General features: G+C 40.5%; 1 protein-coding gene across 4 annotated transcripts in view; it reads right to left on the minus strand.

The window, feature by feature from the left end:
* LOC136853373 (mediator of RNA polymerase II transcription subunit 24-like) overlaps window positions 1-10,703 on the minus strand; it is a 56,219-nt gene extending 45,516 nt beyond the window's left edge. Inside the window, exons 1-6 of one of the 4 annotated variants that reach the window (XM_067128795.1) lie at window positions 9,947-10,703; window positions 5,811-5,930; window positions 5,565-5,690; window positions 5,261-5,362; window positions 4,751-4,834; window positions 2,636-2,786 (exon numbers count right to left, since the gene is read on the minus strand). In XM_067128795.1, coding sequence (XP_066984896.1) covers window positions 2,636-2,786; window positions 4,751-4,834; window positions 5,261-5,362; window positions 5,565-5,690; window positions 5,811-5,921 — 574 coding nt within the window. In that variant the 5' untranslated portion in view covers window positions 5,922-5,930; window positions 9,947-10,703. The remainder of the gene's footprint in view (window positions 1-2,635; window positions 2,787-4,750; window positions 4,835-5,260; window positions 5,363-5,564; window positions 5,691-5,810; window positions 5,931-9,946) is intronic. The other 3 variants (XM_067128797.1, XM_067128796.1, XM_067128798.1) reach the window with 3 other exon arrangements.
* Window positions 10,704-18,238: the final 7,535 nt, after the last annotated feature.

Below are 18,238 nucleotides of genomic sequence, written 5' to 3' on the forward strand. Positions count from 1 at the left end.
TTGCTGTTTGGCTTTTGCGAGGGGGTGAGTACCTGTGATGATGTTCTTTCAATTTTCAGTGTTATGTGGAAACCCTGATATTCTGGTTAGCAAGTTCATATGACTAGTTTTGAGTGCTGCTTTTGAGTGCCTTTATCATGAACCTTACATGGATGCGAGTTGCCGAGCCATTTTTTATTACCAATATTGAATTTTTTTTTAACTAATACACTGTAAAAATTATTGTTGATGAGCACTACTGTGACTACAGGAATGCAATCTCTGGTATGTTCTTGGCTCATTACTTCTGATATTATGTGCCATATGTGATCTGGCCTTAGAAGCAACCTTATAGCTAATGCAGACGATGCTACTCTCTTTGCACTGATCCATCTCCTGAGTACAGACCTGTAGCTGCTGAGTCTCTTAACAGATTTAGCTGAAATTAGTGCACGGTGCACAACATGTGGAATGAAATTAAACTGTGAGCCTCGGGCACTGGATCCAACAACGACCCCAAAACAACCCAACTTTTTTCATCTGCTAACAATGTTTCTTTTACTAAAAGCAATTCTTTTCAAGCCTAGGTGTTATTCCTAATTACATATTCACTTTTGAGAAGCACATTCAATCTATCGCTTCTTTAAATGCCCAAAAAATCAGTATACCAAGAAAGGTTTTCAATGGTTTTGGGGACTTGAGGAAGTGTTTTCATTCTTTTATTATTCCATGTTTCGACTACTGTTCCAGTTTGGTCTTTAGTAGCTAACTCACATCTTTAACCGTTGAACAAAAACTTCAGTTCCGTTAAACTTACCTCTGATCTTGATATTAATCTCTGAGGCCAGTGTTCATCTAGCTTACTGCACATGCTGTGCAAGATATATATACAGTAATAATTTTGATCACCCTTTGCAGTCAGGGCTTCCAAGACTATATCATCCACCATCGTCTCTGTCAGGTTCAATAACACTTGTTTTTTACAGGTTTTATTCCTATTATGACCAAATTGTTGAGTGATCTTCCTAATCCTTAACTGAATTACAGAACCTTGGAACCTCAACCTTGGGACAAATGCTTTTTTGTTGAACAGGCTGACATGAGCCCCATTTCATAGTTTGTTTGTTATTTATCTATTTTACCCTGCTGTTTGTCTTATTTATTGACATTCATCCTATTTTTCTCTATTATCTCTAATTTTCAATTTCCCTGTTTATACTGAGCTGCTTTCCTTATTGGGGACCCCAAGCTTGTAGCATTCTGCTTTACCAACTATTACTGCAACTTGGCTTGCAGCAATAATAATAATAATAATAATAATAATAATAATAATAATAATAATAATAATAATAATAATAATAATAATAATAATAATAATACTGTAATCTGATTGCATTAGAGATATGAACTACCCTAATACGCTACTGCTAAATTTTACATTCCAGCACAATTTTGAATTTTGCACTTTTTTAAAGAAATTTTAAAACAAATGAACGTGGATTTTTGTATCTTTGAAAGTTCATTTGTAGAGCAATACCTGTAGTTATAAACAAAAAATCTTCCGTGTTACCAGGCCATGTATAAAAAGAAACTTGTATACATACATAAAGAGAAACCAGACTATTGATTTGTATCACTGCTCGTAACATGTGTATATCATAAGTACTTTGTCTGAAACATACAAAACAGTGGTGTTTTGGAAATGTTCATGGGCACATTTTCCAGTGGAGTTGTACTTAATTTACCTTCCCGAAAAGATTGTTGAATGCATTACAGAACAGCCTGGCCTGCTGATACATAAACCAGCCTACCAAAGTAAGGATGAGAGAGGAAGAAGGTACGAAGAAAAAAAGTTACGTATACCTTAGTTTTACCAGACCACTGAGCTGAGCTGATTAACAGCTCTCCTAGGGCTGGCCCGAAGGATTAGACTTATTTTACGCGGCTAAGAACCAATTGGTTGCTTAGCAATGGGACCTACAGCTTATTGTGGAGTCCGAACCACATTATAGCGAGAAATGAATTTCTATCACCAGAAATACATTCCTCTAACTCTTCATCAGCCGGCCGGGGAATTGAACTCCGGCCCATCGAGTGACAGTCCGCAGCTCTACCGACTCACCCAACGAAGAGCTTGAAGGTTTGAAGAGACTTGGGTGGAACCTGTTATGGGTAGGTCAAGAGGAGGCACAGGATTATATGGGATGATAAAGTGAAAGAGTTCTTGAAGAAGAGTTTAGTGGATGAAAACGCACTCGCCAGGAAAAGTTGTAGAAAAAGCAACAAACTGACCACTGAGCATAGGGATACTGGTGGGGATGAAGTAGTGCTATAGAGATATAATCAAACAAAAGATTAAAAACAAAGTTTTGTAAATCATTTAGCCTATGATATGGTAGTCATGAAATTCATAAGCAGGATGAGCAAATCGGTAAATTTTCAGGTTTTCCGCTGGACTACTAGGCTAACTTACATTATCCAGAATTATCTAGAATTTCCAGTTATTCCAAACTTGAATGTCCCACGACTTCTGGATAGCGGGGACTTTAATGTATGTAACAATCACTTCCGTACTAGATAACCAGGTTCCCTTGCATAAAAATTAAAGAAATTCTGAAACCTGAGAAATTTTCACATAAAATCCCAAAACACTGACCTGGTTCTTCTCTGCGACCTATCTCCAGCATGCACGTCAGGAACTGGCAACTAAGTATGTCTTGCAAAACTGACGTTGCCAGTGACAGGTTGGTGGTGTGCTCTGGTGCCTTGCGTAGATCAAGAAGTTGCTGTGTTGTCCATCCCATTACCTTAACAGAGAAAAAAAAACAGCTTTTTTATCAATTTTCTTCTCTTACAACTCTTTACCAATAACAGTCCACATTTTGTTAACAAGAATCATCTGGATACTACAACCGTCAGAAGTGAAAATCATATGATATTCAATATTTCTCAAAAGCAGGTATGTACTAAGTAGATCCATCAGGTTCCAGCTATAATCATAGTATTTGCACAGTCTGAACCATTAGGCTGTGAGTGAAGCTGAGATGAAGGGGCTCTTGACTATGAGTAATAGGCCTGCATGAAAAAAACAATTTTGTATTTAACAAATTACTTTTGTTTCACAATAAGCCCATTGATCATGTGCAATACCAGGAATAGCAAATCAAGTGGGGAAGACCCAGTTGTTAAATCCCAAAATGACTGAGTAAGACTTGCAGTAACTGTTGGAATGAACTTGTGATTAATGTAAGCATCAGTCCCCTTAACCTTCAGATACAAAGAAACATACAGGGGGATGTACTAGGGACAGACACCTGATGTGTGAAGTACTCTTAGGAGTTGAATGATTAGAAACTACGTTACGAATTTCCTTGACAGAAAAACAGGGAAGGCATCAGTGATGGGCAGTTTTGCATTTCTGAAGAGCACTCCCATAAGCAATACTGATGGGAAAATACTAAGTGTGATGAGTAGGGAAAACTTTGGAGTGTCAAATTCAAGGATAAATCAAATGGCAACAAAATTTAAGAAAAAATAATGACTACAGAGTCTACCGGGTCAGAAACCTATCTGAAGTAGAGATTGTTGTTCAACTGCAACCACAGAATCCAAGATTACAGGTCTAATCACCTGTGTCATATCCTTAAGAATATGGCTGCAAACTGCATGACATTATTGCAAGCTTGCAACAGACATTTGCTAATGCACTTCCAACTGTGTTTGCCAAAAAAGCAAATCAAGAGAGCTCTCTATCTCTTGGACAAATAACAAGGGATTGTTTGCCAAAAATGTGTGTAAGCCAGAATGGGATGAAAAACTTCCTGCTTCATGAAACACCCTCTGAGCACAAAAAGGGGATCAGGGATCAATTGTGAATGTGAAGGAACTCTGTTCAAATACAACTTAAGTAAAACTGAAAAACAAATGAGGTCTGAAATGAGAGGCTGGAAATTCTTTTGAAAAATGGTATGGGTCAGATCATAAGCTATGGATGCATACTCCAACCAATCTCAAGACGTGGTCCATGACCATTCTAGGTCCACCTGAGACTTGATCAGATCGTGGAACCTTCCACCAGCACAGAACTGGGTGTATCTCTTCACCTGTCAGCTCCTAACATCACTGCAACTTGAAAGCTGCATCAGCTATGGACATAACAACGATGCTGCCCACTGGGAGTTGACAGGGGTGATTCCATCTGCACCAGTATGTGTTTGGTACAGAGTTTCTGTTGCTAAAGTGTTGACCTTGTCTAAAATGATGAGGAACCACTGGATCTGAATACTACAGAACCCAAAAGAGAAAATCTTAGCTAGCTCACGGCTTCAGCAGTGCTTGCTGCTACAGACACGTGAATACTAAGCTCACTCTCGGGGACCTGATGGATTTACCTATGCATGCAAGGTGGTAACTACTATCTTCTGTCTCTTTTCTAGAGGAACTATGAGTGCTCATTTGATCTGTTAAGCACCAATGTGAGCTATCAAAAATACCAGACTCCTTGTGAAACAAATTAAATCCTAAAAACTGAAAAAAAGGTCACCTTAGAAAAAAGAACAGGAAGAAAACAGCTGATTACTCTAAAAAGGATACTTGCAATTTTAAGCAAATCTAACTTAATAAAAACAATACAACCAGGACTAATTGTCACTAACATTTTCACATATCTAAATTTCAAGTTACCATAAATACAAACTCTAGAAATGAGAGAGAAATGATGACTTACATTTTCTAAAGAACAAGCAATAAAAATAAAGACACACAAACATACCTGGACAAGCCACTTGACACCATTCACTAAAGACGTGGCCAGTACTAAACAATCCTCAGGCTTCCCTCGACACGATACACTCTTCTGAAAAACACAAAACTCTTAACTAGTGTACTATGATGTTGCTACAGTATAACCTCTGACAGTTATGTTACAGAAAGATGCCATGGAAATACGACAGTCACTGAATCTACTACCGCAGCAGCAAAAAATGTAAACACGCTTGAAAAATGTTCTTAAAAGGCTTTCCTGTAAAATCCAACACAGTAGTTAATATCCATTTAATTTTATATTGTACCTACACTAACAAATTTTTATAAGTTTTACTACATCTGAAAAGCAGCTTCAAAAGAATCAGGTGCTTGAAAGCAAGATATGAATAACCAATAAAGAAAAATGCATACATAAGTTTATGCTTCAAGTCCCTTCCACTTTAGAAAACATGAGAGAGAGAGAGAGAGAGAGAGAGAGAGAGAGAGAGAGAGAGAGAGAGAGAGACTCTTCACTTACCATCATACTTTGCATGAGATCTAGCAAAGCTTGGACGCAATGAGGTTTGTGGAGACCATCATAGTTACTAATGCTCTCTATAACACCTCCATACGAGACAATCTGCAATCAGTAACCATAACAACATTAAAGAGCTGATCCAAGTACAAACCAGACCAAAAGATATTCAAATTAAAATACTATGCAGCAATGCATTACAATAAAATGAAATGAACTTCATTCATGAACAATGAGTTATTTGCCATCTGGACACCAGTCTGACAGCAGATCAAGTCAGTATCAATGCACATCATACAGTATTCACCTGTGAACTGAGGGAGTGCCGTAGATATGATAAAATAAGACTGTTGGGAAGAGGCCCCATCAATGCCTGCTGCAAAATGTAATCAGCTAAGTGGTAAATATCCCCACTGACGGCTCTTGGCAACACCTGTCAAATATCAAATAAATTTTGTAGTAAACACAACACAAAAAAAAATGCTAATGCATTATCTAAAAAACATTTACCTTTTAAAAGATACAGTTTTATAAAGAAAATAAGGTAACTCACTGTTTTAATATGAATACCCCACTGTAGATCAGACCATCGTTCTCTCCAAGCACGAATCAGAAGAGAGCGAATGGTCCCAGCTTTACTACTGGACACTGTTTCTAAAACCATGTTGAAGGCCTGAAAATGTGAACAGAAAATTTTTCATAAATTATACTTGTTCAAAAATTATTAATGGCAAGACTCTGCAGGCAAAATTCTGCAGAACCAGTGCAACCTCTTGACAGCTACTCAGTCAGGTATTGTACTTGAAAGTTGGAAAGCTCATCCTGAGCCACTTCTAAAGTAATTTATTCCATGCACTATTCTTTACATTATTACAAATCTGCAGTGCTATTTAGGTCTTACAAGAATTTTCCCATTTTATCAGTCAGCAGGGTTAGACATCTTGCAGGGATTACAATCTGCGTTCATTCATACATACAGAACATTACACTATATAATTTGGTTGGTAAGATAAATAAGGTGACACCCTCTTTTATTTCCTTTAAGAATAATTACTATCTTACCACTACCTATATAAGATAAATGATTCTTCTGTAACTTTAAGTTAAAAACAGTACACTTACCATTTCATCAAATGATACAATTAATCATAAAAACTTTAAATCTTAACTTTATGTAGAAAAGAGATGATTATCTGTTGTCAGCAATTCTTACACTCTCAAAATCTGATATTGCCAGAAGGTTGGAAAAGCTCCCAATAAATAGTGCCTTTTCTTGAAGGTAGGGGTCACAAGTGAATTATAATGTACATGATCAATATCATAGCTCTCCACACAGCATCTCACTCAAACACTTCTCCCAAGAATCCACCTCAACTGGTGAAAGTACCACTGAAGCCTTGGAAGGGAAGAAGTCAGATCTTTAGCCAAGACTTCAATGCTCAGCAGAAGTGGAGCAACCAGCCTACTCATCTATTCCACAATAAAGATCAGGATGGGAACAAATTTGAGTTACTATGATTTTTTGTAGCAAGACCTTTTACCCTTCCCTTTCATCCTTTCCTTCAAACTGTCTTCAGCTCAAAACACAAGGATACACTCTTTTAAATTCCACCACTGAAGCAACCTGGGAAGGTTGTTTCTCAAGGCTATAAGCTTCAAAATTCCATGACAAAGCTTACTAAATCACACTCCATCATGATGAATCAACCCCCTGACTCCACCTCAAGCCAGATCTGGAGGGGGGGGGAGGGCCAACAAAAGGGCTGGGATGATTCCTCACCCTTTCACAAGGTACAAGAAACGTAGGCTCCTTGCTGCAGTTCTGAGGAGGGCTGAGCATTCCCATTACTAGATACAGAAGGCTTGGCTACTTCAAAAGGCTTAGCTGAAGTATCCTTTAACATCAATGAGGGCTTGAGAGTGCATGGTGGATCAAGGTATCTGGGCTATCAGAATGCCCCTTCTCCACTGCTGCCTCAACTTTACTCTACAGAAAGTGTAAAGAGAAGCCCAATACCAATCCATTCTGGTGAGCAGGACTACTCTCAGACAAAGCTCGTCAGGAAAGGAGCATAGACACAATGACATCTTCTCAGGACAATGTTACCCTATAAGTTATACTTTGCTCTAACACCTGCAACCTCTTGACACTTCACCTCTCATCTGCAAGTAAGACCCCAGTGATGATAAAGTCAGCAGGCATGCTCAACCAAAGGTTGTGCTACAACGTTGCCTGGTAGGAGACCATGGCTCTTGGCTGTACCTGAGAAGACCCTTCTTGGGGTTTCTCAAGGGGAGATTGATTGTCAGTCTATAAACTGATGCAGTGGGGAAAGCAGCAGGGAACTTTCTAATACATAGATCAGGTTATTAACCAGATCCAAGACATCACGAGGGAGCAGCGATTACAGTAGTCTGAAAGACTTCCTTGCCTCCAGAGAGAACCCTAATGTACGCTTTGTCTACAAGAAGGGTTCAATAAAGCAGTGGTTGTTTCCATGAGATAATTAAGTTCACAAATGAGACCAAATGAAAAACAATTCTATCTCTGCCCAAGGGGGTTCTGAAGAAGAACTCTCAGGCCCTAATAGATTCCTCAAAGCATGAATTTGATCCTTTTCCAAAAGAAAAGCTGACAAACCACTCTGCTCTGGGAAGCACCCTAAGTTCACAGACACAAACTATTAGGCTTAGCAGTACCACATGCTGAATAATAAGCTGAGGTTTCTCATAACCACTCAAAATCGTGGCCCAGATTCCTGTAGACTCACATATGATCAACTACAACTAAACCAGAACTAATTGCAGATGAGTGCACAGGAAGACTCTTGGGCTCAAGGTGACCAAGCAGTTCACCATGATACTCTACTGAATCATAGGCTAATGCAGCAAACTTTCACACACGAACCCTCTGTTGTATGCGCACAATCTATTCACTGAAGCAAAATAATCTTTCCCACTAAGCCTACTGTTAGGCATAAGGGAGTGCCTAATCTTTAACCAACAATTTCCGACGGATAGGCTATGTCAAGTTTGCAAAAAGGAAATTTTTAATCAACAATTTCCAAACAGACAGCCTATGTCAGATTTGTGAAAAGCAAAGCTAAAACTATCTGAAAAACTATATTTTACATTCACAAATAAACCATCAGTTCAAGCTAAAAGTCCAGTTAGGCTACCTGGGTCGGGTAGGATAGGGTGACCCCCAAGGACAAAATCTACATGAAATATTTCTGGTACATTAAGATACGGTAATTCTATATATAAGCTCCGCGCCTGTTTTTACCTTTTCAACGGCTTTTTTCTACACTTTTAGGGGTTCTGATACTGGCGGTGCATCTGTTTGTTGTCGGCCAAATGGAATGTCCCTCCGCCGTGTTTAGTACTGGCTTGGGTACCCATACGTTAACAAGTTATTGCACTTGCCGGACGGGATACGAACCATCCAAAAACAAGACGTACCCATGCTCTGTCTTGTGAAAAGATCACGTATGGAAACTCCTCGTTGGATGGACTTCGGGGGTTAATTACAGGTTAACTAGACTCGAGCGCCAAAGATGAAAGGTAAATGCATAATTAGCAACTAAAAAACTGTAGAAGAAGTCAAGTTACAGTGCCGTCGGCGACGCGGAGCTACCTTATAGTTCTACCTACGATACTAATAATCATCGCAGAGTTATAGTGCCGTCGGCGACGCAGAGCTACCCTATAATAGTTCTACCTACGATGCTAATAATCGTCGCAGAGTTATAGTGCCGTCGGCGACGCGGAGCTACCTTATAGTTCTACCTACGATACTAATAATCATCGCAGAGTTATAGTGCCGTCGGCGACGCAGAGCTACCCTATAATAGTTCTACCTACGATGCTAATAATCGTTGCAGAGTTATAGTGCCGTCGGCGACGCGGAGCTACCTTATAGTTCTACCTACGATACTAATAATCGTCACAGAGTTATAGTGCCGTCGGCGACGCGGAGCTACCCTATAATAGTTCTACCTACGATACTAATAATCGTCGCAGAGTTATAGTGCCGTCGGCGACGCAGACCTACCCTATAATAGCTCTACCTACAATACTAATAATCGTCACAGAGTTATAGTGCCGTCGGCGACGAGGAGCTACCTTATAGTTCTACCTACGATACTAATAATCGTCACAGAGTTATAGTGCCGTCGGCGACGCGGAGCGACCCTTTAATAGTTCTACCTACGATACTAATAATCGTCGCAGAGTTATAGTGCCGTCGGCGACGAGGAGCTACCCTATAATAGTTCTACCTACGATACTGATAACCGTCACAGAGTTATAGTGCCGTCGGCGACGCGGACCTACCCTATAATAGTTCTACCTACGATACTAATAATCGTCACAGAGTTATAGTGCCGTCAGCGACGAGGAGCTACCCTATAATAGTTCTACCTACGATACTAATAATCGTCGCAGAGTTATAGTGCCGTCGGCGACGCGGAGCTACCCTATAATAGTTCTACCTACGATACTAATAATCGTCGCAGACTACGAGAATAAAATATGACACGTTGGGCATCAGAATAAGGATGAGCCGACCCATAAGGCTCTTCGAAAGCAATGTTTCTACAGACAGCACAAGAAATTAAGATTAACGAAACATGCGCACTGCGACAATTAAACTGACTTAACATATTATACATAAACTGGGCGACTTACTTGTCAGGGGCGAAAATGCCAGGACCTAATAATAAGCCGGACTGCAGTCAAGAGCTTCCCCGGAGTCCCGCTGAACACTAAGTAGTCGTCTTCATTTCTTCTGGGCAAGACTAGAAATCACGAGGCACCACTCTAAGTTCTCCTGTCAAACGGTCCATTACATTTTCGTCCATTTTAACGGACACGCAATCTTGATAATGTCGATATCCCACGAATATTCTCGCTTGTTTATCGCGCACGAATCGCACCCGGAAGGTCGTGGCTGTCAACATTTCAAAACAACGCTCTGTCGTCTGCTGCGGCGGCTTCTTCTTCTTGCAAACGTCGATACGAAGCCGGGGACTTCAGGGCTCGGTTTTCAATGCCTTCTCTCGCTGATGGTCGGTTTTTTTCTAATTAAACGGTCGTTTTGCGACACACGTCCTTACCCAAAGGCAGTCTTTAAGAGTGGTAATGTGTCAGAGGGATTATGAGACGGTGATAATCCTCTTACATAATAATTTTATCATTGCTCACACACCGGTCACGTTTCTTATTCGACATTTTCTCTGTTTACCATAATTATACTCTTTATGATTTAAATTATTCTTACTATGAATTAATAAGTTTTTCCATTCATACGTTATATTATATATTTTTGGTTTGATGTTGCTGCAACGATGTGTACTTCGATTCCAATTTAGCCCATAGTATGATCAGAGGTACGAGTTTTCTTTTATTAGAAACCTGTTGCGCGGTGCGCACTTATTATTACAGCACATCCGGTGGCGGAGGTACTGCCTATTCACTTTCACGTGATCCTCTGTTCTTTACGTAATATGCAAATGAGTCGCATGACGTTTGTTCAATTACATATTTAAATGTACTATTCATAGGGTATCAGGAAAAATGTCAGGGCAGCCGTATGCTCTCTCTCACAACCCAGGAAATACCTGGAGAAAAATTTGGATAATGCGGAAGTTTAACTATTTGGAAGAAAATTCCACGGTATTTGAAGCTGTCTTTCCCGAAAAAACAAAGCAACATTTTTCCTTTGGTATCTTAAGTTTTTACATAGTCCCCATGTAAAGAATGGCCAACATTTCCGGTCCGCACTCCAATTCGACGTAAGGGCTAGTGCTAAACACGGCGAAACAGTAATTCATCTACACTGTTTCGCCGCGTTTAGTACTAGCCCCGGGGGGTCAAATGTATTTCGCCTTGTTTAGTACTAGCCCCTGGGGGATCAAATGTCTGGTACCGAAGTGTTCATGTCTAGAGCGGAGAACCCGATTATTCCCATGTAAAGAATAACGAACCCTGCGGTGAGTGATTCGCTAATCTTGACATGATCCCCGTATTTCCAACACAAACCAAAAATTCTCTCTCTCTCTGTGTACATATATATATATATATATATATATATATATATATATATATATATATATATATATATATATATATGTGTGTGTGTGTGTGTGTGTGTGTGTAAGTGATGGTATGGTCAAAGTGGATTATGTGCTCATGTTGTTATTTGGTAAAAACCGTTAAAAGCGTTACGTAACAACACCAAGCTCCCTTTGCGGTTTCTAATTTACCGGGAAAACATCTCTCAACCCAACCCATTCCTAACGAGGATAACACACTATAGTATCATTATTGAATAGCACCTCAGTTAAGTACTTTCACTTACTGAGCAGTCCCTACAGACATGAACTCAGAACAAGATTCTTCATGAATAAATGCAACACCAAAAATGCAAGCATTAGAATGCATGAGATTATTTTGCCAATCACAACGAAATGGATTGAGGTCTAATTTATTGAGACGGACAATTTTTTTCATTAGATTTACCTGGAATTCAACTAATTCAGCATGCAATTCTCCAGAGTCTGGACTGGCTGCTTGAAACTCATTCTATAATAATTATAGTATTATAGATGCATTTTGCATAAAAAATAATTAAACTTTGTCTCTGAACACTTTTTGGGGAAATTCACCATATATCCAAGATATGAATGTTTATATAATCCCCATCCTCGAAAAATTTCTAAGTGTTTTGTTTACTTTAACACGGACACAGTTTGTACTCTGATGCGAGTTTGTTTTTGTTTAGAACTGCATTGTGGTTCTGATGCAAATTTTTCCCCCCTTCAAATTTCATTGTGGGTTAGTTACGTGTTGTCTGGGAGTCACGTGACCTAGTGAAAATCTTACAGGTGTCAGACATTTTCCCTTGCCATTTGGTTCAAGTCTGTCATAGAGTGAGGTCATGTCCAGTTTGTGGTCGTCTTGTAACTTTGATTATTTTCGCTTAATTCACAATTTCTTTGAAAATGAAACACGATGCATTGATTTTGAAAGACAACATGGAGTGTTACCTGCAGCAGTACAGTTCTGTTTTACACCAATTTTTACTTGAAACTGCTAAATTATATCCACCTTTAAGTGACACTCGGCCACCATCACCACCTAGGGAACCATTTTCTGATGGCGACGAGGATGGCACTGTAGATGAGCCACAACCATCTTGTTCTGGATATAACCCATCAAAACGTTTGTGTCCATCCAATTAAAGTAAATTTATAATTGTTTTTAAAATATTGTAACATGATTTCCCTTCTGTAACCCCTGTGGCTTGTGCGAGCAGTGCAACATTACCTCTTGCCAGTGTATACGAGCCTGCTAAGAATCATTATAAATTCAGATAAGGCGTGAAGCGCCGTTCCACCACCCTCTTGCGGTTAAGGGATGTTAGGCTACATTACACTAGCTTACGTTGCCTGACTATGGGTTGCTAAGTATGCTATGATTTACCTCATTTTATTCATTAATTCAAATGCTGTTTTGTGTTGGTGATTTACCCCACCCAAAACCTCCCCATTCCCAAATGGTCCCCAACCTTGTTGGATGTAGTAGGGGTGTATAGGCTAGTAACTCAAAAACAACTCATTTCCCCAATGTATTACCATCATAACCATTCAGAACACATTAAAACACACATGAAAATACATAATTACTTTAGAAAAATGGAGTTGGAACTGTTGTAAAAATTTACCCAATGCTCTCTTCCAGTTGCCAACAGAAAATGCAGTTTCAATACCTCTCATTGATCCAGGATTTTGACTACTTCATTGCACCTGCTCAGCTACCGAGTATCAGATAGCTCAGGAATTTTCTCTGGCATTTTGTCATTCACGGTCCAGTATAAATTAGCATAAGTTTCCTGTCTTTTTGGAGATCTGCTAAACCACTCATGAGATTCCCTTACTAAATAATCTAAATGGCTGTCCGCAGTGAGCTAGACTGTGGCAATTGGCATTTTTCTATGTTATTTTACTTGCTTTACAAGAATTTAAAGTAATCTTTTGTCGGCCGGCTGTAACTAAACTGTAATTGACCTTACCCTCCCACCCGCCCCTACCACCGCACCTTCATCCTCACATCCTATGAACAGCATTTGCACCAGCACCCCAGAGTCCCCCTCCAAAAGAAATGCAGTCTCCTTCACCCGTGAGGAATTTAGACGAGAGGTAGCCAGAGTTGTGGAAGCAGTTATAGCACAACTCTTCCCAGGAGTGGACTACACAGCAACACTGAGGAACACAGTTGCAGCCCTGTTATAAACCAAAATGGCTGAACACAATACAAATAACAGAGACAACCAAACCTGCAGGAACACACTGCAGAACAATCTCGAAATCCTTCAATGGAACATGAACAGTGCCAACACAAAATATGCCCTCCTGCAATCACAAGTGCTATCAGAAGGGCATGATGTCATCCTCCTACAAGAAACTCTAGTAAGAGAAACCACCAAATTCACATTCCAGGGATATACAGTGGACAAAACCCCACACACAAATGAAAACAGAGGGCTAATCACGCTTATTAAAGCAACAATTCCCTCTGAACAAACAAGAAATATAGACTGTGGTCAAGGGATAGAAACGCTAAGTGTCCTTATAAGAATAGCAAGTACCTCCCTAATTGTGCACAACATATACAAAGGCCATAACAAAACCTTTGGAGGAGAAAACCTTTTCAGTGCAGCCACAAGCGAAAACACCTTCTTCGCGGGAGATTTTAATGCCCCATCACCCGTGCCTACACTCACAGCAACATACAAATGTAGCAGGCAGACACATAAATCTGCTAATGGAGGAATTTCCTGAAGTGAAGCTGCTAAATGATATCGACGAAGCAACACACCTCCAAGGCGGAAGGCTAGACTGAAGCTTCATATCCAAAAATCTACAGGAAAACTGCACATGGAAATTGCACCCAATATTGGCCAGTGATCACTTTGCAACAGAAACTAATATAAGGATAACAAAAATACCTCCACCACCACCACCTCCTCCAGCAGGTTGGAGACCAGATTTGGCCAACAGGTTAGTGCTTGAAAACCATATGACCAGTTGGGCAACACAGTACACACGAGACCCGGCCCAAAACATGAACCAACTGCAAGAGGACTTTGAAAAGAGCCTGCACAGTGCAGCAAATGCTTCCATGCCAAAGAGAACCTTTGGCACAAACAAAACCCCCCACAAAGACAGCTGGTACTACAACTCAAGAATAAAAGAAATGAATTCAAGAGTTAACAGAACAAGGAAGCTCTTCAGGAAACAACCCACAGGTGAACTACATGCTGTCTTGAGGGATGTAATGAATCATGCAACCCAAACAGCCAGAGAAGTAAAGCAGGAAACCTGGCTGATGTGGTGCTCACAGACGACCCGTCTAACCCCAATAGCGAAAATATGGTGGTGGTTCAGCGAGGTATCAGGAAAGACCAGACCACCACAAGCACATCATCCCAACCCACAAGCAGAGGCAAACAGACTTGCGCAACATTGTGCTGACAGGACCAAAATGGCACATCTGCCACCTACCACAAGGGAAAGGCAGGTGACAGATCCAGGGAGATGGCTAGTTATCAACACAGCGTGCAATGAGCCTGACGACACTGACACCCCATTCACAATGAATGAGCTTAACAAAGCCCTCCAAAAAGGAACGAACGCAGCTCCAGGATCAGACATGATTACATACAGCATGCTGAAAGGAAGTACATCTGCACATAATCAACAGAACATACACTGAGCAAGTCAGACCCACACAATGGAATCAACAAAACACACAGCCAATTCCCAAACCCAAGGAACCAAACTCCTACAGGCCCATCTCTCTCATCAGCTGCACAGAAAAGACTGCAGAGAGAATGGTACTAAACAGACTCCTATGGAAAACAGGACCACTACATCATCGACTATATGGTTACAAAGAAGGAATAGGCACACAAGAATGCCTAGCAGATGCAATGGCAACAATAAACAACAGAAAGTCAATTGCAGTTTTTCTCGATTTAGAAAAAGCCTATGAACTAGCCAGCGCAGCCGTCATCCTTGCTACCTTGGTGGACGAAAGAGTTAAGGGTAACCTGTTAGCATAGGTCAAAGGATATATGCAAAACAGACAAGCCAGAGTCACCTTCCAAGGAGCAAGCTCAGATTTTCTCAACTTAGAAAATGGAATACCACAGGGAGGAATACTTAGCCCCTTCCTCTCCAATGTACTAATGGAAAATGTAGCCACAATCACCCTCCAGAGGGAGTGGAAATTTTCATATATGCATACGATGTGTGCTTAGTGAGCACACACAGGTACAGATCCTACCAAAATATGCAAAATGCAATAGCACAAATTGAAAATAGCTGTACAGATCTTGGTCTAAAAATCAACACAGCAAAAACCAAAGCAATGGCAATTAAACATGACCTAAACCCAAATGAAATACAACTCATGGGTGAACCCATTGAATGGGTAGAAAACTTTGTGTACCTAGGAGTAAATATCAACAAACAACTCTCTCCATGCAAAGAAATAGAAATACTTAAGCAAAAAATCAAATGCAGGCACAATGCCATGAGAAGAATCACCTCTCTAAAACAAGGAGCAGTATACCTTGCCCTCAGAACCTTCTACATACAGACAGTAAGGTCAACTGTGGAGTACGCAGCACCTGTCCTTACTCGCCTCACAAACACAGGACAAAAAAGCTTCGAGGTAATCCAGAACAATGCCTTAAGACTCATCACAGGTGCACCCAAGTGGACTAACTTGTGTGTCTTGAGAAACGAAACAAACTTACAATCTCTAACGCACAGAATAGATCAGAGAAACATATCCATACTGCTAAAAACCTTGAAAGGTAGCAGGAACTGGCCACTCAAGAGAGAAATCAAGAAAAACATTGAGCTTCACGAGGAACTAGACGCCCCCAAGACATATGCTGGCGATCTCCTAGCAGCTTTAAGGAGAGTAGAAATACAAAATCAGGCTGCCGCAATCAAGGAAGACACGCCAATCGCAGAGTACAAAGAACAAGCACCCTGGGAGCCTGAACTATTCAAGATAAACTTTACAGTCCTCCCTGCAAGCAAAGAAGCATGCACTGTTCAGCAGCTAAGGCTAGCACCCCAAGAGGCAATCAGGAAAACTGCAGCCACAAATGAATATTTTACAGATGGATCAGTAGATCTCAGCATCCCGGCAGCAGCAGCTGGGGTCCACTCAACAACCCTCAAAGGATGCTGGAGGCTCTCTGACAATGCTCTAGAAGACTCTCAGCATAGGCAGGGAAACACAACGATTCATAATGACTCGAAAGGAGCAATACAGGCTATAACAAAAGGAACAGCAAAAGAAAACATCAGACTTCTATCAAGCACATGGGCAGTTGCAAGCTTCCATCAAAGCAGGAACAGGGAAATAACATTAAACTGGATTCCGAGCCATGTGGGAATCCAAGGAAACGAAGAAGCAGATTCTTTAGCAAAAAGTGGGTTGCTACACACCAACATTAGTATCAAAATCACCCCCTCGCTCACACAACTGCAAAACAAGGCAGCGGCAGCACACTGCCAACTGCAGGAGGAAAGCAAAGTCAGAAGAGCTGTTTTCGGTGGCTCAAAAACCGACAAATGGTACATGGACACCGTAAACCTAAAACCACACGATATAACCAAAGACAAGTCACGGGCCCTAGCAGTCATAATCCATCGGCTAAGGCTAGGATACCTGTGCACATGGCAGAGAATAGTAGATAACCCTCAACCATGCAAGTACTGTGAAACAATCCCAGAAGAACCCCCGGAACACTACCTTCTTGACTGTACAGAAACAGAACAGTTAAGAACAAGTTATGGAGGAAATGAAAGAACAGCTACCCAAATAACAAACATCCATGAATTTGCAGGCTTCCTATGCTCCTACCCACCACCACGGTAACTCTAAAGAATCCATACCTTTAACCACCCACTCTCCTTCCAATTCTTAAATCAGACCCGACCCAGACAACAAATCAAAAGCCATACCATCCATCTCTAGCTGCTGACTCTTTTAGAAGTCACCCCCTCCTCTATCAAAACCACCTTCCATCCACCACAATCAACACCCAACGAATACACAAAACACACAGACACAAGAATTAGGACTGGACAAGGAATATGGCTTTAGATCACCACGAGCTAGCATACTAGCTATCTGTGCCTACTACTCAATTCTTCTTTTTTTCATCTGTTGGCCTCTCCCACTAGCCAACGCTCACTGCTATCATACTTTTATCCTCATCTGATGGGTACCTTAGGGTTCAAAGAGGTTGCAACCTTGCCTGTTAAATCTTTTCATTTCAAAAATCACCCCCACCAAAATCACTTTCATGCATCTCACAGACTCATCATCAACATAGAGTTACGGGCTGCTCTAGGAGCAAGAGCCCGTGCTGGCACAAGGCCAGCTAAATCTAAAACAACAACATTGTACATTTATCTCAGTAAGGAACCACTAATAAACCAGTCAACACCCAGCCAGTATGTCACTCATACCCAAGTCCTTACAAGTTCAGCTTTCTCCGTTTGTTACTTATGATACATCATACATCATTTAAGATTTATAATACCTCATGATAATTATTTATAGGGAGTTTATACTCTTGAATCATGAACACCTCATGCGTAACGTAGTGCATTCGGTATTGAAAAGTTGCACCTACGAAAATAACTTTTTGTCAACAGCGCAGTGAATTGGGAGCGTTCAGTTTTATCCACGGACATTATGTTTAATTTATTGTTGAGCTTAGAACTAACGTGCACAATGTAATATATAACCAGTATAATATAATTGCTTAAATTATGGAGGAAAACAAATAAGAATACTAGGATTTATTTTAAAGAATCAGAGATACAATTCTTAAATGCAAAGTAGTAAAAAACGCTACACGCGCAGTTCAGAAATAATTAAAATAGA

Source organism: Macrobrachium rosenbergii, chromosome 27 (genome assembly GCF_040412425.1).
Source record: "Macrobrachium rosenbergii isolate ZJJX-2024 chromosome 27, ASM4041242v1, whole genome shotgun sequence".
Lineage (NCBI taxonomy): Eukaryota > Metazoa > Arthropoda > Malacostraca > Decapoda > Palaemonidae > Macrobrachium > Macrobrachium rosenbergii.